This window comes from Octopus bimaculoides, chromosome 2, assembly GCF_046866305.1.
Source record: "Octopus bimaculoides isolate indiv1 chromosome 2, ASM4686630v1, whole genome shotgun sequence".
Lineage (NCBI taxonomy): Eukaryota > Metazoa > Mollusca > Cephalopoda > Octopoda > Octopodidae > Octopus > Octopus bimaculoides.
This window is the reverse complement of record NC_142929.1, coordinates 76,375,271-76,401,477: the sequence shown is the minus strand read 5'-3', so window position 1 is coordinate 76,401,477 and position 26,207 is coordinate 76,375,271. Positions and strand designations below refer to the sequence as shown.

Sequence of the window (26,207 nt, the reverse complement as noted above, 5' to 3'; positions counted from 1 at the left end):
TGTTTAATAATAAACAATATTAATTCATTGCAGGCAACATTTTACGTTTTTATTTGTAAGAGTCTCTCATTCTTGCTCGCCTCTATTTTCATTAATGATAATTTGATAATAGCTGTATAACTTTCATACAAGGCACAATTTCAAGAATATCATCAGTTTCCGGAATTTGTTAAATTAATATTTTTGAGAAAATGAAAATTCTTTAATATGCCAGTATAATTTTTTTTTTCTTTTTATGAAGAAGTGATTTCGTTGGTGTGGCTGCTTGGAACACTATAATCCTTACAATAATAACTGTGTGATCACTGCTATTTCTAGCACTCTAAACAAGATAGTTTTTTATGAATTTTCACTTATACGATTTTTTCATTTCATGTTTATTTTCATTCAATGTTTGCAATGTTCTCTCTCTCACACACAAACACAACATCTCTCTATTATAAACACACACTCACGCCAAGTTTGATTTTGTTATTACACAAATATCACATTTGAATTTTGCAATTCAACATGGGGCATCCAAAAAAATATGAGCAGTAAAGGCACAACAGCAGAGAGAAAGATGGGCAACTGAATCAGATGAAACCAGGGCAAAGCGACAGAAACAGATATCTGAATATGCATGGAGATGTAGACATGATTCTGTTTCCACTACACATGATTGACTGGTTAGGGGTATCTTGAGAGGAGAATATTCTACTTCAAAATAATGGTGTCAGATCCCAAATTGTTGATGCAATACTAAAGAGATCTTTTCTTTGGGATCATATGGAAGTAGTGGAGTTGACAACCAATTTAAGACTTAAAAGTGGTACTCTTTCAGATCTCTGTGATTTTGTATATGCTGACCTCAAAAATAACTTCACAAACCCTGTGTGGCTTGCAAATAGAACCATTGTTACTCCAACAAATGAAGCAGCACAATTTGTGAATGATTTTCTGTTGACCAAGATCCTTGGTGAGCTAAAAATATACAGAAGCTCAGATACAGTTGATAATGAAACTTTGTATTCAATTGAGTTCATCAACAAACTTACACCATCAGGGTCTCCACCACACATGTTCAAACGGAAGAAAAAATGCTGCATAATGCTTCTGAGAAATTTAGATGCTACTAATGGACATTGCAATGGCACACTCTTCATCATTGTCAGTTTACATGATCAGGTTACTGATGCTGAGGTTGCTTCTGGTCCTTATGCAGCATCAACTCTGCTAATCCCAAGAATACCACATGTATCTCAAGAAATGCAATTTCCATTCACATTTACACATAAACAATTTCCTGTCAAGCCAGCTTTTGCTTTGACATGCAACAAGGTACAGGGACAGACTTTTGAACAAATTGGAATATATCTTCCAACACAATTCTTCTCACATGGTCAGCTGTATGTTGCATTATCTAGAGTTCAAAAGAAGGCCAATGTAAAAATATTGGCTGAAAGAAATGGAAACAGTATGATTACTGACAATTGTGTCAGCAAGGAGATACTACTTTAAATCAAAATATGCTTTTTAGCAAGTTTCAGTAAATAGAATTAACACAAATTATATGTAAAGTAACATATATTTGTGAGGAATTCAATTGTTTTGGCATATTTCAACACATGCCAGATGAATGATATCGTTATATTAGATCATTTTAAGTTAGGGTATATTTGAAAAAGTAAAAAAAAAACGCCGTAACTATGTGTTATCAAAGCACCAGACTTTTGTGCGTGTGTGTCCATCCATCAATCCGTCCATCTATGTACACTTATGTAAGTTCTACCAATTATTAATGATAAATATATTTAACAGACTGACTCAGCTATATATCTACATATAAATTTCTGTAATGTCCATTAGTTAGTCACACTCTCCATAATAGCCATATTATAGGTTTGACTCTCTGGAAAATTTTTATTAATCCCTCTGTTATATATCGATAAGAAGACACTTTCAAAGCATGTTATTATTTATTATCACAAATTTAAATATTTGTTGCCAAGTTCTACATTCACTGCAGAGTAGGTTTTAACATTTGATAAACAATATTATGTTCTGGCAAAATTTTTCATTTTCATTTGCAACACAGTCTCACACTTTCTCTCTCTCCTGCCTCGAATTGTTTTCATTAATAATAATGTACTTAATATATATTCATTGCAATTTTTTCATTTCAAGTTTTATTTCAGATAAGGAAATCAGGTATTTTGTTGATTTAAATTCACTGTGTAAATGCCCTCAGTTTATTGTTTATATATACTGAAAATAAATTATATTGGACAACTTATTTCCTTTCCATCATTAACTAAGAATTAGCAAGTGAATTTGTTGCTATGGCTATTTGATACACTATAGGTATTAAAATATATTTGTGTGATCACTGCTATTTTTTGGCACATTAAACGTACTTGGACTACCTTGATGTTTGTTTAAAAAAGAGAGATTATGACTGATAAAATAATGAAAGTAATATTTACTAAGCAAGTGAGCACTATAATACAAGCACTTAAAATAATAAGACTTAAAATATCCTAAAAATTATTAGAATTAGGAATCAAATGTGGAAATATGAATAATACCAATAAAATAGATATACATGCTCATAGATGAGTCAAATTTCTGAAACCTTATTGCAGTTTCATCTTCATCTATACATATATATTCATCAACATTTTCACTAATTCTAATGAAGAATGTTTACAATTTTTACATTTATACATACCACTTAGCTAATTTTTACTTAAATTATACTTGTTATGCTTTAGGGATTCACCACCATGTATTTTTCCATTAGAATATACATGTAATTTTAGAATTAGGTTAGCCCTATTATGTAGCACTTTGGGCCAGCCAATGCTTTGTAAGAGAACTGGCTCAACAGAAACTTTACAAAGCCTCTTTGTGTGTTTGCATTTATTTATGATTTTAAATTGCATGTGATATTAGGACTCTGGTTCAAGAGTTCCAGTATTTTTGTGGAGTATGGAAATTTGTAGCCTCTCTTTTTCTGTGTGCATTTCTCCCTCCCTCCCTCCCTCCCTCCCTCTCTATCTCTCTCTCTCTCTCCCTCCCTCTCTCTCTCTACTTCATTTCTGTCATCTGAAAGAAATAACTAATACCATTCATTGTATTGAACCAACTTAGTTTACTTTTTTTTTTTTTATGTTATATTTTGTTTTAATTTCAGGAATGACTATGAAGACACTCTAAAATCAAAAGACAGAGATGTTCAGAATGCAGATAAGCTTCTTGAGGCAGAGATGATAGCAAGGTAAAATGACGACAAAATTCATTGAGACAAAGAGGGAAGTGTGTGTGTGTGTGTTTATTTTGCTGTCATCCGTTTGTTTCTATGCTAAAACTGTCAAGAGATAAGACTTGGAGATAATTAAATTTGGGAACCCTTTCAAAAGAATCAGGATTTTCTCCCCTTTGTTATCAAAAAGATCTCAGCCTTGTTTAATGGTAATTAACAGCTATACTATTGAGGAAAAAATTGGCAACTTCTTTATGTGTGTGTATTTGGGTTTTTTTTTTTTTTTTTCTTTTTCTAGTGTCATTGGGTAGTTTTATGGCTAGACATACAATCATTATGATTTAACTATTTTTTAATCAAATTTCATGGTGCTTATACAAAATGATGAAATGAATGCTTTGCTGTGCTTGAATAGACACGTCAAGCTAAGTAAAATTGTGGTTGTGGGCAGTGTCGGTGACACATGAATGGCAGTCATGCCGCTGACATCTAAAAGGCACCCAGTATACTTTGTGTACATCCAGCTGTGGAAACCAAGCCAAAACAGACTGGAGCTGGTGCCACTCTCCAGTTTACCATCTGTAGTCAAACATCTAACCCATGCTAGCATAGCAAACAGATGTTAAATGATGATGATGATGAATACTAACCACATGGAACATAACAATCTTTTAAGAACCAACAATCCAACATGCTAACTCGAACTGTGAACTTTGAACTTCAACTTTGTAATATCAACACATGAACTGTGAAACTATTCTCTTTATTCTAGGCATAAAGCCTTACATATAGAAGGGACATTCCAAGGACAGACAACACAAACGTAGGCTACATATAACGATTAACGAATGAGTTATGAGGTGTGAAAAATTATGATAATGAAATGGCTTTTTACCCACCAAAGTAGAAAGTTCCATTTTACTGTTTTTACAATTCAGTTTGTATCGTTTTTATAACAAAAAAGTCATTAAATCTTCAAAATTTACCACTGGTGGTAATTCATCATATTGAAACCGTAATTGTGTCTTCTCCATCCTACTTCTAAATATCTCTTTCAGTCTAGCTGCCTTTTCGTCATCTAGCAACACTGCTTTCATGTTTCTATTTGCCTCCTTATCTGCCAATCTCACTCTTATTACACTTTTCATTTTTGCAATTCATTTTTCTATTTCTACACTTTTCTCGTACTTCACCATCATTCTTTCATGTTTACCTTTACGTGGCCTTCTCTCTACATTCTCTGTTATTATTATTGGTATTTCTATCTCCTCTTCCAGTTCCTTCCGTCCTTCCTCCTTACTTGTTGAAGACTCTGGCACTTGTGTTTGATCCCGTTGCTTCATTTTTTCTTTTTTCCTTTTCCTCTGCTTTTATTTTCTTTTTTAGTGGAGAACTTTGCAGAGTTTTTATCTTATATTTTTTTGTATTTTTCTTGTATTTTTTTCACATCATGTTTAAGATTTACCATAGTCTGACATTCTTCTGCAGTGGTCTGTTGAGATAAAACTTGGTTTTTTTGCTCTATATTTGAGAAAATCCTTGCCCAAATTTCTCTATCTTCAGGTGCCCTTGCACAAAGATAAGTGATTTGAACATATCCTGAGTGAGACCCTGGAGTTTAAAATTTTCGCACATATGGTTGACTACTCTAGCGTAGGTGATAAAATCATCTTCCTCATTTTTTCATTAAGTTCCAACACTCCATTCTGGTGTTGAAAAATGAACTTCTATCATCAAAAATTTTTGAAAGCAGTTTCACAGTTTCTTGGAAACCAATCTCACTCAACTTTTGGGGCAGAATAAAGTTACAGTAACGCTCTTGTTTGACAGGAGCTATTTTCTGCTCCTCTGACTATAATTTGCACTCATTGTTAGAAATTTCTTCTTATATTCTATAATATGTGGAAAATGTAATACCCTCCTCCAGATATGTAAATTCAGAAATTGTGTCATCCACACTGTCTGGTGTAAACAAGCTTACTGGACTTTTGGACTTCACTGACTGTAACTCAATTAATTGTTGTTGTAGTTGTATTTGTTTTTGCAACTCCTACAGTTGTTCCTGTTGCTTCTCTTGAAGCTGTATTACAGCAGCTAATAGGTTTTCCATGACGCAAAAATTGTCAAATAACCAATGTGAGTTTTGACAATCCTCGTCGCCAGATGTTATATCCTTATAGATAAACGAATACACTCCAACAGTGTAATAACAATATAATCGAAAGAAACGGCAGTAACCATACAGAATGTAACAACAATCCAACATGCTAAGTCAAACATGAACTCCAAACTACCTCACTTAGACTGCTACTATTTATATGTAGTGGTCCAGTCCATTCTTGCCAGAGGGCATTGTACTCTTGCACAACAACGATTCAACAGGAGAGAGAGCCAGAGTGCTATGCTGAGCTCCAGTATCTGCTTTGCTATGGTTTCTAGAGATACCATTCCTAACACCAACCACTTCACAGTTTATTGGGTACATTTTTCATGGTACTGGCACTAAAGAGGCCATCAAGTATTTGTCAAATGAGACTCTTCAACTAAGTGTGGGTTACATTTTTGAAGAAGGTGGATGTATGAGAGAGAGACTGGAACAGGTGTCTTGCTGAAGAAGTTATATATGGCTTCCCTATCTGGAGAGAGAGAGAGAGATTGATTGATTGATGGCATCATTTACAGCATTTGGGTGCTTATTAAAGCATGGAAGTAATATGATGTCAATTTGATATATAATGCAATTCTTTTGTTTTGGTGAGATCCTTTTCTTTTACTTTAAGCTACTAAACTGTCTGCTATCTTACAATATACTGACCTTACTTATTTTATTATCTCTACTGTATTCCAATGGAAGCTTAAACCCATTATGTATACTTAGACAATTCCAAACAAACTTCGTCCACAATCCATATAAAAGTTATGATTGATTACCTGTCTTGACCCCCCACCCCAGTAGATTACCTGTACTGGATACTGATTTGTGGTACAGAGAGAATATAACCATCAATGGAACACATAAGCAACACACAGTCCACTGACATAGAAACTTTGGTGAACTCACGGGTAATCCAGATTCTTATTTCACGGACTCTCAAATATCCGAAACCCTTATTGCAGACATCATCATCATCATCAATGAAAACCACCACTCCCTTTTCCATGCCTGCATGGGTTGGACAGAATTAGTTGAAGCAAATTTTCTACAACCAAATATCCTTCTTGTCACCAATCCTTACTTGTTTCCAAGCAAGGTAATATTTCTCCATGGCCAAACAGGCTTTCCACAGAACATTGGAAATGAACAATGTATCTTGTATGATGCTGATGCTCATTTATAACCATCACATGATGTCAGGACAAGGGTGCAAACATATGCACACACACACACAGAGGGTGGGCCAAAAGTCATACAGCAAAATATTTAACATTTTATTCATATTATGTTCATTTTGTTCATGTACAAGTACATGTATATTCATCATTATTTCACTTATTCAATTTTAGAAAAAATTGAAGCATGTCTTTGACTATATTCTGCAGTGTATGGAACTTATTTTATGCATGATTTTTGGCCCACTTTATATATAGTGGGCTTCGTTTAGTCACTTGACAAAGAACTTTGCTTGCTAGTCACATAGTTTCATGTTCAATCCCCTTGCATGATACATTGGGCAAGTGTCTATAGTTCCTGGCTGACCTAAGTCTTGTGAGTGGATTTGGTAGGTGGTGGAAATTGTAAGAAACCTACCGTTTGTGTGTGTGACTATTTGTGTCTCTTTGTCTTGACATTGTGGGATAGTTGTAAATAATTTATAGGCGCGAGAGTGGTTGTGTGGTAAGTAGCTTGCTTACCAACCACATGGTTCTGGGTTCAGTCCCACTGCGTGGCACCTTGGGCAAGTGTCTTCTACTATAGCCTCGGGCTGACCAAAGCCTTGTGAGTGGATTTGGTAGACGGAAACTGAAAGAAGCCCGTCGTATATATGTATGTATGTTTGTGTCTGTGTTTGTCCCTGCAACATCGCTTGACAACCGATGCTGGTGTGTTTACGTCCCCGTAACTTAGCGGTTCGGCAAAAGATATCGATAGAATAAGTACTAGGCTTCCAAAGAATAAGTCCTGGGGTCGATTTGCTCGACTAAAGGTGGTGCTCCAGCATGGCCACAGTCAAATGACTGAAACAAGTAAAAGAGTAAAAGAGTAATTGTTATTGTCATACAACCAATATCATTTGTTTCCAATTCTCTATGAGAATGTTTTTGGGCATGGAGAAATATTGCCTTGCTAGGAAACAAGTGCAGGTTGGTGACAGGAAGGACATTCTGCTACAGAAAGCTTGCTTCAGTAAACTCCATCAAGCATGGAAGAGTGGATGTTAAAACAATGATAGTGATTTGAATTAAAAGATTGCAAATTGTCTTTATGTAATTTTTGTTGCTGCCATTTTCAAATCATGGGGAGGTGTATCTTGCTAATTTTTGTTTCATTTGTAAATGACTTTGTTAAATACAATATATTTACACATATATTTGTAAGACCTGTAGTATGCTGTAGTTTATGACAAAACAATTTCTTGTTGTCTTATTACTTTCAGAGATGCAGATACCAACATTCTAAATTCTCTGACTCAAAAGCTGAACACTAATAAATCTGACTACATTGATGAAATTAATGGATTGCGATGTCAACTTGAAGAAGCCAAGAAGAAACTAAACAAATGCTTTCACCAAGTACTGTTATTTCTTAACCTTTTTTTTAAAAGTTTGTGACTTCATGTTGTAGCAAACTGATTTTTTTAATTGATTAACTATAATGTAAAGGACTCAGTTACTATTCAGTTGAACACTGTCATCGATGTAACTACTCCGCAAATTTGCTGGACTTGTGCCAAAATAAGAGGATTAATAATATTATCTTTTTAGTCCATGGGAAAGACAGTGTCCATGACCCTTTACAAGTCCTTTGAGACTAGTGAAAAAGGAGAGAGGAAGGTAACCTCAAACTGGTGGCCTGGCCCAAAATGCTTGTTATATAGAGGGCTCCAGTAAAAACAGCCAAGGAGGAGGTGGTGAAAAATAAATGAGAAAAATATTAAACAGTTTATTTTTGCCTGTGGAACTCAAATTAGATAAAGCTATAAATAATAGCATGTATATATTAGATTAAAACCCCTTTTGCATAGTAAAAATCAAAGGCTAATATGTCATGTTTACAGATGTGAATTTGTGTCCCATCAGCACCCTTCAAGTCTTTCTATTCAAAGGGGTTTTTAACCCATTATATACAATTTGTTATTTATAGCGTTCTTTACTGTGAGTTTCATAATTAAAAAGAAATTTCACATTCTCTTGAAGTCTCTAAATTCTTATGTAAAACATGAGTTAGTTAAGCTTGAGAATATGGTGCTTCCTAAATGGAGTTCATGGTGTGTATTGCTTATCCAATTAGATTTGGAAAGTAGATGGTGAGGTGGGGTCACTTTTGATTAGAATAGACGACCAAGAGTTATGTAAAAACTTGCGAAGACAGATATATATTTGCTGTGTCACAAGTATAGTTTAGAAAACACTGCTCAAACTCTTGTACTAAATGTAAGTAAAAGTAGTTGTGTCAGACTTATCTACTACTATGTAAATATACACCAGCGATTATAAACATATATGGATCATTTTTGTTACTGTCAGTTTTTTTTGTTTTTTTTTTTTGTTCCAAATGTTTTCAAATTTGGTGTACTGATGTAGTTTCGTATGCTAATTATGGAAATGAAATTCATTTTTGCCAAAAATTAATAAATAAAAAGTTAATAGCTTTTAAAGTTTACAAATTTTGGGTAATTTTAGCCAGTTGAAATCCACAGACACACTGGTGCCTATTTCCATCTGCCAAACTGTTATCACATGTATTTACTTTACCTGTCTATTTTCTGTGAGTGCCTATCTTCTGAATGTTTGTACTACCTCATTTTTGTCATTTTCACTTTTTTTTTTTTTTTGTCACTGCCTTATTTTCATTATTTTGAACTTTTTTTTTTCCCTGGGCTTTTCAATGTAAATAGAAGTATAACCAAAGCCAACTCATTTAACCTTTTGAATATGATGGAGAAATTGAAAACCAAGAAAGATGCAGTTTCTTACTTGCAAGAGAAGGGTATTATCCCTAAAAGAAAGAAAATTATGTACAGGGAGACACAAAATGAAAACGAGGTTGCTTCATAGGAAAATTTACTGACGGTACTCCCAATAAAGATGCAACAAGTGTGTGTTTTTTAGAAAAAATGTGTACCTTTTCTAAAAGATACATAGTTGGAAACTAGCACCCTACCTCTTAGGACTGTACTACTTTTCCCTTACATATGCCATCAAGAAATTGACTTCAGTCTCATTTTGTGTTGAAGTGGAGATGAGCCATTATACAGCTGTTAATTACAGCAGCTATTTTTGTGAAATATGTGTGGAGGGCCTGCTCTGCAACTCAGTTCAGATAAGCAGTCTGAGGAAAATTGCTGAGATAGTTGAAACAGTATTCTCAAGATGTAAATGCAACAAAGGAAGAGTGCTTGCAACCTGAGTAGTGAGTTTTTAGAGGAGTGTGTCATGAAACCAGACATATTCTTCTTTATGTGGTGCCATGTCAGAAATTGTGACACTAGTGGAATACATATGTCAGTCAGCTTTTCCAGAAACCACAGTTTTTAGTGACTTGTGGAAGGCCTACTCTCACATTCCTGAAATTGATGATTATAAATTTCAACATAGAACAGTGTAAAAATGATACTGTGGGACCTGCCTTTCCATGGAGTTTGTGTGGTGAGGGGGATACAAAAATTGTAATTTGTTTGAGAAACTCCTAGAGTGTATCTAAACCTTTCATTTTGTTAAATAAAAATTTGTCATCGTAATGTGTGATAGAAGCTATCACACAGAAAATGCCAAATCTTGTTTTCTGAGTGGGTAAAAATTATCAAACTTCAAACCTCTGTAACATTTTTTTTTAAAATTTTCTGAAACAAGAAAATAAGAGTCAGATTCAGCATGAAAAATTACATCAGTATACCAAATTTGAAAATTTTCACTTAGCTTTAAGATTTCAAAAACTGTGACAGCAACAGAAAAGGTACAAACACACATATATATATATATATCCTCCTGGCACTCCATCAGTTACGGCAATAAGGGTTCCAGTTGACCCAATCTACAGAACAGCCTGCTTGTGATATAAACGTGCAAGTGGCTGAGCACTCTGCAGACAGGCATACAATGTAGTTCTCAGAGATTCAGCATGACACAGAGTATGACAAGGCTGACCCATTGAAATACAGGTACTACTCATTTTTGTCACCTGAGCGAACTGGAGCAGCATGAACTAAAGTGTCTTACTCAAAGACACAATGCACCACCAGTAATCAAGCTCACAACCTTATGATCATGACCTGAACACCCTAATCACTAAGCCACACACGAGTGAGAGGCCCTTTGTTACCAGCAGAGGTCGGAGCTTTCTGAACTTTGCCCAGGCTATTCTTATTCTGGTGCAACACTATATATAGATTCAGGTGAATATGGTACTTAAGTTTAGGCACCAGAATTAAGTATGGTATTATCCATACAGTTTCAAAATAAGCAACAAGGATATCCAAAGTTAATGCAGTATGATCGTTTCATAGGAGGGGTGGTTCTCTACTAGCAGACCTGCTAGTAGAGAACCCCCCCCCCCCCCCTAGTAGTTTGTCACTAAACTCTAAGAAATTTTAAAACTATATCATCCATGTTTACTGTCTATACTGTTTACCCCTTTCCCTACAAAGAAAATGCTAGTGCCCTCTTAAGCTTTGAATCACCAGGTCTGATAAGATGATCCATAAATCAGGAAAAAAAAAAAAACAAATAAAATCAGTGACAGTTAAAAATCTGCTTAGAATTATTTACTAGCCTGTTTGGTCTGGCTAAGTCAAAATGGTTTTTTGTATTCTTCCTTTCTACTTGGAGAGCTTAAATGTAGTTATAAAAATATTTCCTTCTGTTGAAATGTAATTTCATTAAATTTCAATATCTTTGTGCAGCTGAGGATTGCTCTGCATTTTATATTTGATGTAATGTTCACATTGCTTAATTAAATGGAGTTGCATGAAACGATCGTACTGCATTAACTTTGGATATCCTTGTTGCTTATTTTGACTTTAATCACTTTATATATGTATATATATATATATATATATATATATATATATATATATATATATATATATATATATATGTGTGTGTGTGTTTATATGTGTGTGTGTGTGTGTTTATATGTGTGTATGTATGTGTACGTGTGTGTATATAAATGTTTATATGTGTTTATATATATGTATGTATATATATGTGCGTGTGTATATGTATGCATGTATGTGTGTATATATATATATATATATATATATATATATATGATCATCCTCATTTAATGTCTGCTTTCCATGCTGGCATGGGTTGGACAGTTTAACTGAGGACTGACAAGCCAGAAGGCTACACAAGGCTCCAATCTGATCTGGCAAAATTTCTACAGCTGGATGCCCTTCCTAACACCAACCACTCTGAGAGTGTAGTGGGTGCTTTTTGCATACCATCAGCACATGGGCTAGTCAGCCAGTATTTGAAACTTGGCAAATACATGGTGTGCACTGGTCCAAACCATGATGACTTCTAAAAAAAAAACAATGCTAAAGCATTAGCTTTGTAAACACCATTATCACTTACCTAATTTCACTTGCACCACACTAATGACCATGTAAAATACAGGAGGTTTTTCTGCTGCATTCTGTATTTCCTTCATTAATCTCATTCTTTGCTCTGATGAGAAATTCGTAAGTATTTAAGTCTTTACTTAAAGATTGTGCATTAATATTGTTGTGTTTTAGCTATCTGTTGCTGAGAAAAGAGGGTCAAAGCTGGACAACGAGAAAACTGAAATGAAGAAATCACTGTGTAACAATAAAGAATACGAATCTCAGTTGAAGGAACTGGTAGGTTTGCTTGAGATTTTTGAAGTTTTTGTGACATTTATTCTACTTTTTAATCAGCCTTTAACAATAGACATATTACCATACTAAGGTTGACTCCTCTCTTACTTTTTATTCCTACTTTCTGCTAATAGTGCTCAAAACAGGCAGTAGAATTGGACCATTTACGTGAGGAGAATCGGAAGATCAAAGATAACTGGCAAGAAGCAATGGATAAGTTTGAACTGATATTTGGCGAAAAGGTTGACTTAGAAAGAGTTATGGAACTTCTACAGGTAACACCTTTTTTCTCTTGTATTAATTGCTTCATATTTAAAACTTACTGCAGTCCTCTAACTGTAAAATTTATTAAAAGGAGATATAATCATGTCTTTGTAATTCAGAACAAGATTAGGAATTTGAAATTGAAATAATGAAATTTAAGGAAAACTATGCATATAATTCATTTTTTTGTTTGTTTTTCTAGTCAGTGGTAATAAAGTTTAGCACTATTTTGTTCTTTTTAGATATCTTTCTGCATGACATCTGTTACTTATTAATTAAGCATTTTATGAAGTAAGTCATTTCATTAATGATAGAAATAATTATGGTCTGGAAGAAACTCATAGAATGTCTGTGGAATTTTTTTTGGGTGGTGGTGGGGTTCTATTTTCTTTTCTTCATAGAATGTTAAAAGCTTAGGAATAGAGTGAAAGTTTGTAGTATTAACATTCAGAATAACATTCCAAGGCTACACAAGGCTCCAATCTGTGTTTATATGTGTTTATATGTGTAAAAATCTCTTATAAAAGCCAATAATTTTAGCCTTTTCCAATGTATTCTTTGAGGAGTAGACTTTTGTATCAAACTGTAAACTCCTGATGAATCTGGATGATTCTCTAATAGCTTCAATATATGAATTAATTGACTTATAAAACTCAATTTAAAGTCCACACTGGAATCCTATGCACATTTATAGATGGTGTTACTGCTACAACCCGTTGGCCTTAGACCAAATCTAAATGAAAACTATTTAATTGATGAGCAAAGATTCAATCACCAATATACTGTGATCAATAGCTCACATTTGTTCCATTGTTATTATGAAGGTTTCTGCCCCTCTAAACTGGCTCAATCCATGCATGTGTAGAAAATTGGACATTAAAACAATGATGGTGGTGATGACAGCCATATAATTTTCAACTATGCATGAGATAATTTAAATATTTTTATTATTTTATTACATTACTGTTTTAGAGTTCATACTGTTTAGAAAAATATCGCTTTGAAAGTATGATGGGGCAACAGATGAAACTTATCGACTACATGCACGCACTAATACCTGATAGTACTGCTAAAAAGAAAAAGGTATGTACATATATTTTTGTTCTACGCTTTTGATTTTCCTTGCAATTTTGTTTTTAAATGTTTTGATGCTGTTATGTCATTTTTTTTTCATTTCATTTGTATAATTTCTGTTAAATTTACAATAAATACAATCTCTCCTTCAGTGTTCTAGATTGTTTGGGAGCTTCAAAAGCAAAGACTGTATGAATAAAACCCCAGTGCATGCCGGTGGAGACTTGTACACTCAAGTAGAAGCAGAAAAGAAGAAAAATGCTAAACTGCAAGAACAAATCGAGAAAATGAGGGCTGAAAATTACCAACTGGCCTCTGAAGGTTAATTTTTAAAGATTTTTTTTTTAAAAGACTCTGAATGAATTATATATTGCACTTTGATGTATATTCTGATCACGATTTCATCAATGTTCTAATTAATGAATGTTAAATTTTATGTATTTCTGTTACAGAATATGTTGTCTTTAATTCTCTTTTAAAAGCTCGATGTTAGGTCAGATGATTTTTGGGGCAGGAAACCACATGGTCTTGGGTTCAGTCTGACTACATGGCATTTTGGGCAAGTGTCTTCTACTATAGCATAGTCTCAGGCTAACTAAAATCTTGTGAATGGATTTGGTAGACAGAGACAACTGAAAGAAGCTTGTTGTGTGTGTGTGTGCTCTGACTTAAATAATGGTTATGATTGAGTGTCACTGTTGTAAGAGGTAAAATGTGGTTGGCACTGTGAGGGTGCCACACAATCCCTTACATAAATGTTAGAAGGAAAAATATTGGAACAAGAAACATCTGAACAAAAACAATCCTTTTATTTTGTATGTACAAGATTTACACCTTGGGAAAATCAGTAGCTAGGTCTGGTGTGGAAGCAGCAAAGTCGGAGTTAATCATACTTTGTGAAGGCATTCTTCACAGAACTCCAACTACACAGAGCTGGTCAAATACCGAGCATCTCACGTCAGCAGCAGAGGCGAACAGAGAGCTGCTGAGGACACATCTGCATAGTTCAGCGGCTGTGTCTCGAGTCTAAGATACAAGGGAACTCTGCTGCTGCTAGTTTTCTGCGCATGTGCATCAGGGACCTTTCGGCAGGCCTTCCAGAAGGTTCAAACCATGCGCATGCCTGCTGGAGATCCTCAAAATGACGTCGCTACACTGTCATACAAATGGTGTCATTTGTTAGCAGCTTTACATGAAAGCACATAGAGCCAAGGAAAACATTAACTTACTTGGAAATTGGTGAGGGCTGGGAACAAGCAGGATATCACCAACTGCTTCACAGAATGTATTGGGTGCAATTTTCTCATGACACCAACATTAGAGAGATTGAATAGTCCTCCATGAGACAGCACTAACTGGATCTCATAGCCCTACACTTTCTCTGCTCATTTATCAGCTACTTTATAGATTTGGTGCAATTTCTCATGATACTAACATTAGAACTTTGTCTGGAATCAGCATCCTTAATTATGTTGCCTATTTCTTCAAACAGTTCTAGTTTACTGTCAATAATTTTAACTTTATATTTAGCTTAAAATAGCCATCTGTGTATCATATTTATATATATATATATATATATATATATATATGCCATTGAGAGGCATGATGCTGTGGTTTTTGTTCAAGAAACAATATCTTCGTAGATCTGCCATTTTAGAAACACTGTCAGAATGAGATAAGTCACGTACCTAAATTAAATCTGTTACCTCATATACATAGGAAACAGTGGATAATACATTTGCTGATATTGCAAATAGCTGCTGGAAAATAATTTGTATGCAATTGAAACGGCATTAAATTTTCTCTCAAGTGAAAACCACTGCATCAACAGTTAAGTATGATACATAAATTGCTGTTTCAATTGTGTTTACCAAATATTTAGTTTATTTTCAATGGTTTTGACTTTGTTTTAATTTTATATTTAAATCATTTTAAATAATTTTAACTTCCTTTTTTTATTTCTAGTTATGAAACTGAAAACTGGTGATACAGATGCACATGAGTTTCTTACAGGAAGAAGCACTCTATCAGACCCTACTGTTATATCAACTATTAGCAATTCTCCAACTGCCCACACACTGTCCAAGTTAACTTCCTCAGTATCATCCAGTGGCTTGAGCAAGAGTGCACCTGGCACTCCCATGGCCCCTGCTAAGCCACCTCGTGCTAGGATGAATCACAACATACCACATCGGTTTGTTTCTGGTTACAACACGCGTGCAACTAAATGTGCTGTGTGCCTTGGAAATGTTCCATTTGTTTCACAAGCAAAGAAATGCGAAGGTAAATATGCTGTACTTCACTTTTTCAGTAGCTAATAAATCCAACCCCTCTATCACATATTCTTTGTGAAGTTTTTAAATAGTATTTTTATTTTGTGGATCATCAGCATCATTTTATACCCACTTTCCATGCTGACATAGGTAAGACAAGTTGTCACAGTGTCATTTGTTATTGGGAGCTATTACTCCTTTAGACTGGTGCTCATGTTATTTGGCTTGATTTCTACATCAAAGCGCCTTTCGTATTGCCGACTACTTTACAGAATGTAATTGGGTGCATTTTCTTGTGACATTAACACTAGAGAGGTTGAATAATCCTCAGCAAGACAGGATTAAAAGGACCTTTCTGCCATATGCTTTCTTGTTCATATGCAAACCACATTTTTTTCATATCTAGCAATGGTTGGGAGAAAATAAATAAAAACCCAGTTGGATAGTTACATACTTTCAGGGTTCCACAGTAATGGTAATTGATATTGCTGAGTATTAATTCTGATACTGACATTTAATCCCTTTGCTACCAACCTGCCTGAATCCAATTTTCATTTTGGAAATAATAAAGAATTTAGTATCCTTACTTTTATTCTTAAGCTGGTGGATGGAAGGATTTCATTTAGATCACTTTAAAACAAGGACTTTGTTCCAAGAACTAGGGGCAGTCTCAGGCAGGTTGATATGAAAAGGGTTGGTCCTGTTTGTTTAACATTTACTTCTCCATGTTAGCATGGCTGGCTGCTCTTCCTGTCACCAATGCTCACCTGTTTTTCAAGTTAAGGATATCTTTAACCCACATGTCTTTGAAAGCAAAGAAAGATATGCTGTTATATCAACAAGGAATGTTAACATAGCACCTCTTTACTCTAGCAGTGATGTGTGTGGAACATATGAATATTGATGCACTTTGCATGCACACACATATCATCACCATCGTTTTAATGTAAACTTTTCCATGCTTGCATGGGTCAGATGGAATTTGTTGAGGCAGATTTTCTACAACCTTACTTCTTTCCAAGCAAAGTAATATTTCCCCATGGCCAGAAATGTTGAAAGACTGGAAACAAACAATGTCATATATGAAGTGACGCTCATTTACAATCATCACCAAATTCTCTCACATAGCCTTGGTTGGCCTGGAGACTATAATAGAAGACACTCAAGGCGCCACTCAGTGAGACTGAATCTAAAGCCATATGGTTCTGAAGTGAAATTCTGCACCACACAGTTATGTCGTTACTTCTAGCAATAAATTTCAAAATCAAGAAATAGTTTTGAGCTGACTCTACTTTCAGTAGATCTCAGTGGTTTTTTTTTTTTTTCTTTTTGTTGACAAATATGAAAATATCATATTTTGGGAAAGTATTTTAGAAATTTAGTATGCAAAGTCATGGTGCTATAGTTATGAAGCTTGCTTCCCGGCCATGAGGTTCAGTCCCACTGTGTGCTTGCCAAAACCTTGTGAATGGATTTGGTAGACAGAAACTGAATGAAGTATGGTGTGTGTATATGAGTATGTGTATATGTGTGTATGCACATTTGTGTATGTGTTCCCTTGTCCTAACATCACATGATGGTTGTAAACAAGGATCACCATCATACAAGTAATGTTGTTTGTTTCCAGTCTGCCATTGAAAAAAATATATCTGACCATGGGAAACATTACTTAGCTTGGAAATGGGTAAGGATTTACAATAGTAAGGGCATCCAGCTATAGAAAATCTGCCTCAGCAGTTACATCTGACCCTTGCAAGCATAGAAAAGTGGTTGCTAAAATGATGATGATGATGTGTTGACTTATTTCTTTTTCAGTTATGTGGGTGTCAGTTAACCTTTTGAGGGGAAAAAGCAGAGAATATGTTGAAATGTTCCTGGGATAATAAGTATTAACACACATTATACTTACCATTTTCCATTGTTTGTTTTGCAGAATGTCATATTGTGTGCCATATGAAATGTGCTTCACAAGTGCCACCCACCTGTGGACTATTACTGGAATATATTCAGAACTTTACATCTTGTATGCGTAGAATTGAATCTTCTGACACTCTGAATTCGAGTCAAACAAATCCCTGTGAAATCTCAAGTTATCTTAAGATCCAAAGGTATACTGTTAACCCTTTTCTCATCATATTCTTGTTGAAATGCACTGATTTTATTTGACTTGATTTTGAAAATAATGAAGATGGAGAACCTCTTTGTGTTCACTTTGACCTTCTACAAAGAGTAGCCAAATTATAAATGCTGTTAGATAATGTTATTCCTATGTGTACACTGTCTGAAAAACTACTAGGTAGTCATGGCTGGGACATTTTTGATCATTGATATGTATATTCAGTTATGACTGACTTAAATAACATTACTCATAACAAGGAAATACAATTGTTATCTAAGGGAGACTACTTAGCAAAGACTGGCTGACTGTTTATCATGAACACGGGAACTGGAGGGTTATTTTGTTTTTTCGCTTCTTACATTTTTGAGTATGTTGTAGGTTAAACTAACATAAAAGAAATATTGTTATACTAATAACCAGAAAGGGTTTGCAGTATACTTTCTCATCATAGAGTAATGTTTCCTTGAAGTGGATATATACATACTTTTAAAGAGTAGATCTTGAAAGATTTCTGTGTGTTAGTTAGTGGATCATACATCATTATCATTGTTTTTTGCATCCACTTTTCCATGCTTGCGAGGGTCAGATGGAAATTGTCAAGGCAAATTCTTCCAAGGTTGGATGCCCTTCTTATCACCAACAACACTACTCATATGGTTACACTCAGTTACAACTGTTACATGTCAAAAAGAGACACATTGGCACACATGTATGACAGGCTTCTTTCAATTTCCTTTTATCAGATCCACTCACAACGCTTTTGAAAAACACTTGACCTAGGTGTCACACAGTGGAATTGAACTCAAAAACCATATGACTGGGAAGCAAACTTCTTAGCCACAGAATCATGTCTACTCATTGAAAGCTAATTATGTAATACAATTGTTTTCAAAAACAAACATAAGTGGGTTTTTTTTTTTTTTTCTTCGAATTCTTTTTATTGCATTCTTTAAATAAAATGAAAAATCACAGTAACATACATTTTGAAAGGGAGTTATATACTAATTAAAATGGTTGTTGCATATTTGTCCACAGGGATATATTTCAATTACTGTGTAGTTTGAAAATATCTAAATAGTGTAATTTTAAAGACATTTGGGTTGATTTCATGACAGAAATTTCAATTAAAGGAAATAACACTTAATGTATCTAAATTAGATTTGCCAGCATCTATTTTAACACCTACTTTTTCCATTCTTGCATAGGTCAGATAAGATTATTTTTTAAATAATAGTTCAAATTTTAAATATCAAATTTTAGTATTTCTTTAAAAATTCAAAGCTTCCCATTACCATTCCATTCCAAATTTTAGTTTATTCTAATCACTTTCATCATTTTTATGCCTGTCTTCCAGACTGACATAGATTGGGTAGTTCAGTGGACCCAGCAAGACAAAGCACCATCTCATGCTGCAGTGTCTCAGTTTGGGCATGATTTTTACAGCTATAAAGTCCTTCTAGTGCCAACCACTTTATAGGATGTACTATGTACTCCTCTTTCTGCATGTGTAGGTGGGCACCAACATTAGTGAGTGTGATCGCCTTGTAACTGGCATGACTAAAGAACCATCATGAGTAAGAGGAGAATATGAGAGAGAAGGAAATGAAAGGGTGAAGCACAATAAGAACAAATTTATTGTAATATCTATGAAAATTTGAAATTACAATTTTTAATGGAAAATCATGAGTATTATAGGAATTGGAGTATATGCGTCTTAGTTGTTTAATATCATTTCACTTCATACAGTCTTTTGAATGTATTCTATGTCTGTGTATGTATATATATATAGGAATACAATGTTTTAGGTAAGTGCTAGATGAAAATTTCTTAAATAACGATTGTACTTTTTCATTTTATTTCATCCCATTCGCTTGGAAAATTTGAAGACATTCTTTACCTTTATATAAATAAACTGAAGAACAATTCCTCATTTCTTCTAATTATTATATAGTGTGCTGTTTTGTTGTTGGCAGGATCAACCAAAAATAAAACAGTACTCTATCCAGCAAAAGATAAATATCGCTTAATAAAAACAGGATTTATATGTGAGCTACTATAAGTTTTATGTTCCAATAGTACAGTGGTTGTATGATCTTTATTAAATGATATTTATATCGATACAATTTTTGTTTGTTTAATTTGTAGAAGTGGTAAAAATAGCTGGGATCAGTGTTGGGTGAAACTTGATGGAAATATGTTGATGATTTACAATGATGAAGACGACTCCTCACCTATTGACTCTTTTGACTTGTATCCAACCACAAACAATGAAGTGGTGGTTCACAGTGCTGTGACAGCTGCTGAGCTTCCTAACACCGCTACTTCCGATCTGTTGTACATCATGAAAGTTGAAGAGATTCCAGACAACACTTGTTGGCCGGGCAAGTATGTAGTCACTTCCTCTTAATATTTATTGAGTTGTTTCATTGTCTTTTGATCTTTTTCTTCCCTCTCTCCTCACTTTACTTGTTTTGCTCTGTTTTACCATCGTCATCATCATCATTCTTTTAATGTCCACTTTTTACATGCTTGCCCAAAGTTCCACATAATGGTATTGAACTTGAAACCATATGGTTGGGAACCAAACCATGCCAATTTCATTTAAATAATTAACCATTCTTCTTTCTTTTCATTTCAAATTATCTTTCATTCTTAAAAGTGTGTGTGTGCAATGTATACAATGGTGAATTTTCTTTATACTTTATTTTTATTTATAAATAAACATTTTTTTTATATTTTCCAACAAAATTTCTTTATCTTATAAATATTTTTACATCTGATTCAAATCTTTTCTGTTGCTCTTGAACAGTTCCAATAGTTATGTTCTTTTTCTTATGTGTGGTTAAATACATTAACTGATCTATTTATTCTATTTGTCATTACAGAAATCTCTACCTCATGTGTATGAATTTCTCAGATAAGCAGCGCTGGGCTGCTGCATTGGAAGCTGTTGTTAAGAAGAGAAGCAGTGCCAACAAACAGACGGTATGTTCTTTATGGGTTTGATATATCAAATGAATGTCTGTTAAACCATTCCACTTTTCTATGCCTGTGTATGTCGGATGGGGTTTATTGTGGCAGATTTTTTGCAGCTGGGTGCCCTTCCTGTTGCCAACACTCACCTGTTTTTAGTAAGGTAATACTTTTCATAGCCAGATACATTTTTGCAGGTTATTAGAAATGAATGACACTGCTTATATGAGAGTAATATTCATTTACAACTATCACACACTATCATGACAAAGGGACATTCACACACACACAATGACCCATGCAAGCATGGAAAAGTGTACATCAAAATGGTAATGATGGATAGATAGATAGATAGATAGATAGATGGATCGAACAGGCTTCTTTCAGTTTCCTTGTACCGTATTCATTCACAAGGCATTGGCTGGGCTAGGTCTATGGTAGAAGACATTTGGCCAAGTTGCTGCAGTGTGGGACTGAGTCTTAAGATATGTGTTTGGGGAGCAAACTTCTTACTGCAGAGCCATCCCTGTAGAATATAATAAAAATGAATTGTTACTTGTCTATATGTTCAAAGACAAGTAGAAGAAGAATACCTTACTTATAAAATTTATAAGGTTTAGTGATAGGAAGGTTACCCAGCAGTAAAATAATCTTCCAATAATGTCTTCATCCAACATCTGCTAGCAGAGAAAAGCAAATGTTATATAAACAAATGAATACAGCTTAAACATGATGTCTAATAAATTGTAATCTTTGATAATTAAACATCTAATTAAAAATAACTTATCTAAATATTATTGTATGTGGAATATTTTAAAGTTTTTTGTTGCATCTTGAGAGTATCATTATACCAATAATAAACACATGCACTGATTCTATCTCATTTTCTTAATTATTATTAGTTAATTGTTGATGACCTTGCTCTAATAGCCGAGTCACTGCCAGAACTAGAGACAAAGTTTAGGGTGTGGAAGCAAGGTCTAGAATCAAAGGGCCTTAGGGTTAACCTAGCAAAAACCAAAGTCTTAGTAAGTAGGAAGGCTGACAAATCACAAACCCCTTCAGGTAGATGGCCCTGCTCAATCTGTAGAAAAGGCATGGGTAGAAACTCCATACGATGTACCCAGTGTAAGCTATGAACACATAAAAGGTGCAGCAATATCGAAGGAAGGTTAACCAGGAAGATAGTTTTTGTGTGTGGCAGATGCACAGGGGCAATAAACACCACAGATGCTCAGAAAACAGATTCCATCACATGCCAGGTTGTTAATAGCTTCTGCTACATAGGCAACCAAGTCTGTAGTGGTTGCTCTGAGTGTGTAGAGGCTAGAATAAGAATAGCCTGGACAAAGTTCAGGGAGCTCCTACCTCTGCTGGCAACTAAGGATGAAAGGTAGACTGTATGATGCATGTGTGCGAACTACCATGCTACATGGCAGTGAAACATGGACCATGACTGCTGAGGACATGCGTAGGCTTGTAAGAAATGAAGCTAGCATGATCCGCTGGAAGTGTAATGTCAATGTGCATACACGACAGAGTGTAAGCAACCTGAGAGAAATGTTGGACATAAGCAGCAAATGTGGTGTGCAAGAGAGACGACTGTGTTGGTATGATCATGTGTTACATATGGATGAGGACAGCTGTGTGAGGAAGTGCCACACCCTAACTGTGGAAGGTACCTGTAGAAGAGGTAGACCCAGGAAGACATGGAATGAGGTGGTGAAGCATGACCTTCAAACATTGGTCCTCACAGAGGCAATGACAGGAGACCAAGACCTTTGGAGATATGTTGTGATTGAGAAGACCTGGCAAGTAAAGTGAGATCGCAGCCATGGCCGATGCCAGTGTTGCATGTCCAGCCCATTTAAGAGTACCCTTGATGCGTCAGGTGATATGATATGCTTGAAAAGACCTGTTGAGTCAAGTAAAACCCAAATCGTAGCTGTGGCCAGTGACCTTGACTGGCTCCCGTTCCGGTGGTATGTAAAATGCATCATCCAAACGTGGCCGATACCAGTACCCCCTGACTGGCTCCTGTGCCAGTGGCACATAAGAAGCACTATCTGAACATGATTGATGCCAGGTCCACCTGGCTGGCTTCTGTGCTGGTTACACATAAAAAGCACCCACTACACTCTCGGAGTGGTTGGTATTAGGAAAGGCATCCAGCTGTAGAAATATTGCCAGATCAGATTGGAGCCTGGTGCAGCCGCTAGCTCTACAGACCTCAGTCAAACTGTCCAACCCATGCCAGCATAGAAAACAGATGTTAAACGATGATGATGATGATGATGAATTGGTTATCATTTAACCAATTAACTGATTGATTGTTTGGTTTATCATTCGGTCAATCAATTAGTCAGCTAAGTCTGTCAAAGTCTTTTCACCATCCTTCACAACCTCATCAATGACCTGCCTAAAACAGGAGTAGAGAAGACATATTACTGATGAGGTTGACTTTGACAAAACTAACTGATTGATTGAGTGACTGAACAGTTTGTCAGATAATTGGTTAGTTAATTGGCTAAAAGATTAACCAATTAACAAAATCTGTTTCAACACACGCATTCACATAAAGAATCTTGCAAACTAAATACAAAAATGAAGTAATTTAAAGTATTATAATTAAAAGTAATTTCTATCTTTTATGTACAGTCCCCCACCCCACCCTCACATATATGATTATAAACTTAATTTCTCTGTTCTCTTCCTTACAGATATTGTTTAGATTTCTCTACATTTGGAACTAGTGTATTACATGGCCGTGGTTAAGCTTAGTAGTAGAATCACAAAAGTATTAAGCCACTATAGAGTAGTTGACATTTGGAAGGGAAGCCAGCCATAGAAGCTATGCTGCAGCCGACACTGGAGTACGATGCAGCTCTACAGCTTGCAAGATCTATCAAACCATTGAACGCATGCCAGCATGCAAAATGGACATTAAATGAGGGTGATATTAAGTGTTATTTATAGTATGCTGGAAGGGAGTATGTTGGGCTAAATACTATTATTATTAGGAGCAAAGAGGTACACAGAAGTGGGTGTGAAATCTGTGGTCAACTGATTGAAAAGTCAAACTTGAATTTCTTCAGTTCAAAGAACCCAAGAACACTGGTTTTTATAATTTTCATTTAAGTCATCTGTCAAAGAAAGTTAAATATATTGCTCCAAAACCTCACCTAGAACTGGATAGAGACTTTCTACTCATCTCCACAAATTAATCACAGCAAACTAAAGTGTGACTACTCAATGAATTCTCTTAGACTGTATTTCAACGTAAGGACTTTCGAGCAAGATCGTTGCCAGTGGCCGTGGACTGGTTCTTGTGCGAGTGGCACGTAAAATACACCATTTTGAGTGTGGCCGTTGCCAGTACCGCCTGACTGGCCTTCGTGCCGGTGGCATGTAAAAGCACCCACTACACTCTTGGAGTGGTTGGCATTAGGAAGGGCATCCAGCTGTAAAAACTCTGCCAAACCAGATTGGAGCCTGGTGTAGCCATCTGGTTTCACCAGTCCTCAGTCAAATCGTCCAACCCGTGCTAGCATGGAAAGCGGACGTTAAACAATGATGATGATGATGATGATGATGATGATGATGGTAAGAAAAGAGTTAAGAGAGACTTTATTTGAATTAATTCTGAATGTGATTTAAGAATTTAGTAAAATAACTTTGTCATTATTCAGTGTTTGAAACATAAATTAGCAAGAAATGTTGATGGAATGTTTTAATTTAGGTAATTTTAAACCTGCAAGTTTATATCCTAGAACCAAGAGCAGTCCCTGGTGGGTTGGAATCAAAAGCAATGGTTTTCTTTTCTCTGTCATGTTTGAAGATTGTTCTGTATATAAGACTTATAGATGTTGGCATATTTGATTAAATGTCTTGAGATGAGTAGTCATTAGTAGGATTGCAACTGTATAAACTATTAATATCATCTTTAGAAAGTTTTTAACTCTTTACGATTCAAATTACTCTGTCTAATATAATACTTCTTTATTCACATTGTTTTTGAATTAACCATGCATTGTCTTGTAGCTTCAAGATTTCAATGATGTGATTGTTTATTTTTTTAGAATGACACTGTAGGGTAAGTATAAGAGGCCAGATCTGGCCAGTTTGAACATAAAACAGAATATTTTGGCCAGATACGGTTGGTGTAAATACTAAAGCGTTAATATCTTGTTGAGCACTTTCCACAATACTTGTTATACTTAGTCATCCTAAATAATACTCTACTTTTTCAGCGGTTGATGCACACTGTTGTTCTGCAGTTGAATGATGCCTTCAAAATTGAATTGAACTGTTGTCTAATCCTTAACAAAAAGGTGAAGTTTTTTTTTTCTCTCTCTTTCCTTTTGTCTCAAACTTTCTTTCAACCCTTTAAGTGTCACTATTTCCCTTCTTTCATTTATTTTAACTCACTCATTATCATGTGAAAGTGCCTGAAATGACACTTCTATGTCTACAGCATTGACTTACTTAATTACCACATTTCTTTAATCATCTACTGTTGTAAAATGAATACAGGCTTTGGGGTTCAGTTCCACTGTGCAGCACCTTGGGCAAGTTTTCTACAATAGCCCCAGGCCTTCCAGTGCCTTGAGAGGGAATCTAGTGAGCAGAAGCTGTAGTTATCCTATCATAAATGTGTGTATGTGCACATGCAGATGTGAATGTTTCACATTTTGAGCAAACAATGGTGACATTGACATTACAGCTGGCCACTCTGCACTTTCAAAGGCCTGCAGATTGTATAAATTCCTTATCTGTAAAACGAGTGTTGGTGACAGGGAGAACATCCTACTATAAAATCCTGCTTCACAATCAATCCCCATTCATTCTATGCTACCAATGCATGGATAGATGGATATTCAACAAACAAAACTCACAACCTGTAAATACTGGAGATCAACCATTTGTGGAATTAATACTTTGTAGAATTTTTATGTAATTCTACCATCATCATCATTTTTGATATCCACTTTTTCATGCTTGCATGGATCAAATAGAATTTGTTGAGGCATACCTGTTTTCAAGTGAGATAGTACTCCCCACGACCAGACACATACACACACATGCATTAGATATATAATGGGCTTCTTTCAATTTCCATGTACCAGATATATTCGCAAGGCTTTAGTTGGCACAGGGCTAGAGTAGAAGACACTTGCCCAAGGTGTCATACAGTGGCACTGAATCAAAGATCATGTGGTTGAGAAGTAAACTTCTTACCATGCAACCATGCCTATGTATGA

General features: G+C 35.2%; 1 protein-coding gene across 22 annotated transcripts in view; it reads left to right on the top strand.

The window, feature by feature from the left end:
* The window catches only part of LOC106874645 (citron Rho-interacting kinase), a 351,869-nt gene that overhangs the window by 305,521 nt on the left and 20,141 nt on the right, over positions 1 to 26,207 (top strand). For all 22 annotated transcript variants that reach the window (XM_089347064.1, XM_089347057.1, XM_089347060.1 and 19 more), the window contains 11 exons: positions 3,176 to 3,259; positions 7,840 to 7,975; positions 12,142 to 12,246; positions 12,378 to 12,518; positions 13,480 to 13,590; positions 13,734 to 13,902; positions 15,547 to 15,864; positions 17,788 to 17,962; positions 20,119 to 20,358; positions 20,859 to 20,958; positions 25,197 to 25,277. In XM_089347064.1, coding sequence (XP_089203190.1) covers positions 3,176 to 3,259; positions 7,840 to 7,975; positions 12,142 to 12,246; positions 12,378 to 12,518; positions 13,480 to 13,590; positions 13,734 to 13,902; positions 15,547 to 15,864; positions 17,788 to 17,962; positions 20,119 to 20,358; positions 20,859 to 20,958; positions 25,197 to 25,277 — 1,660 coding nt within the window. The remainder of the gene's footprint in view (positions 1 to 3,175; positions 3,260 to 7,839; positions 7,976 to 12,141; positions 12,247 to 12,377; positions 12,519 to 13,479; positions 13,591 to 13,733; positions 13,903 to 15,546; positions 15,865 to 17,787; positions 17,963 to 20,118; positions 20,359 to 20,858; positions 20,959 to 25,196; positions 25,278 to 26,207) is intronic.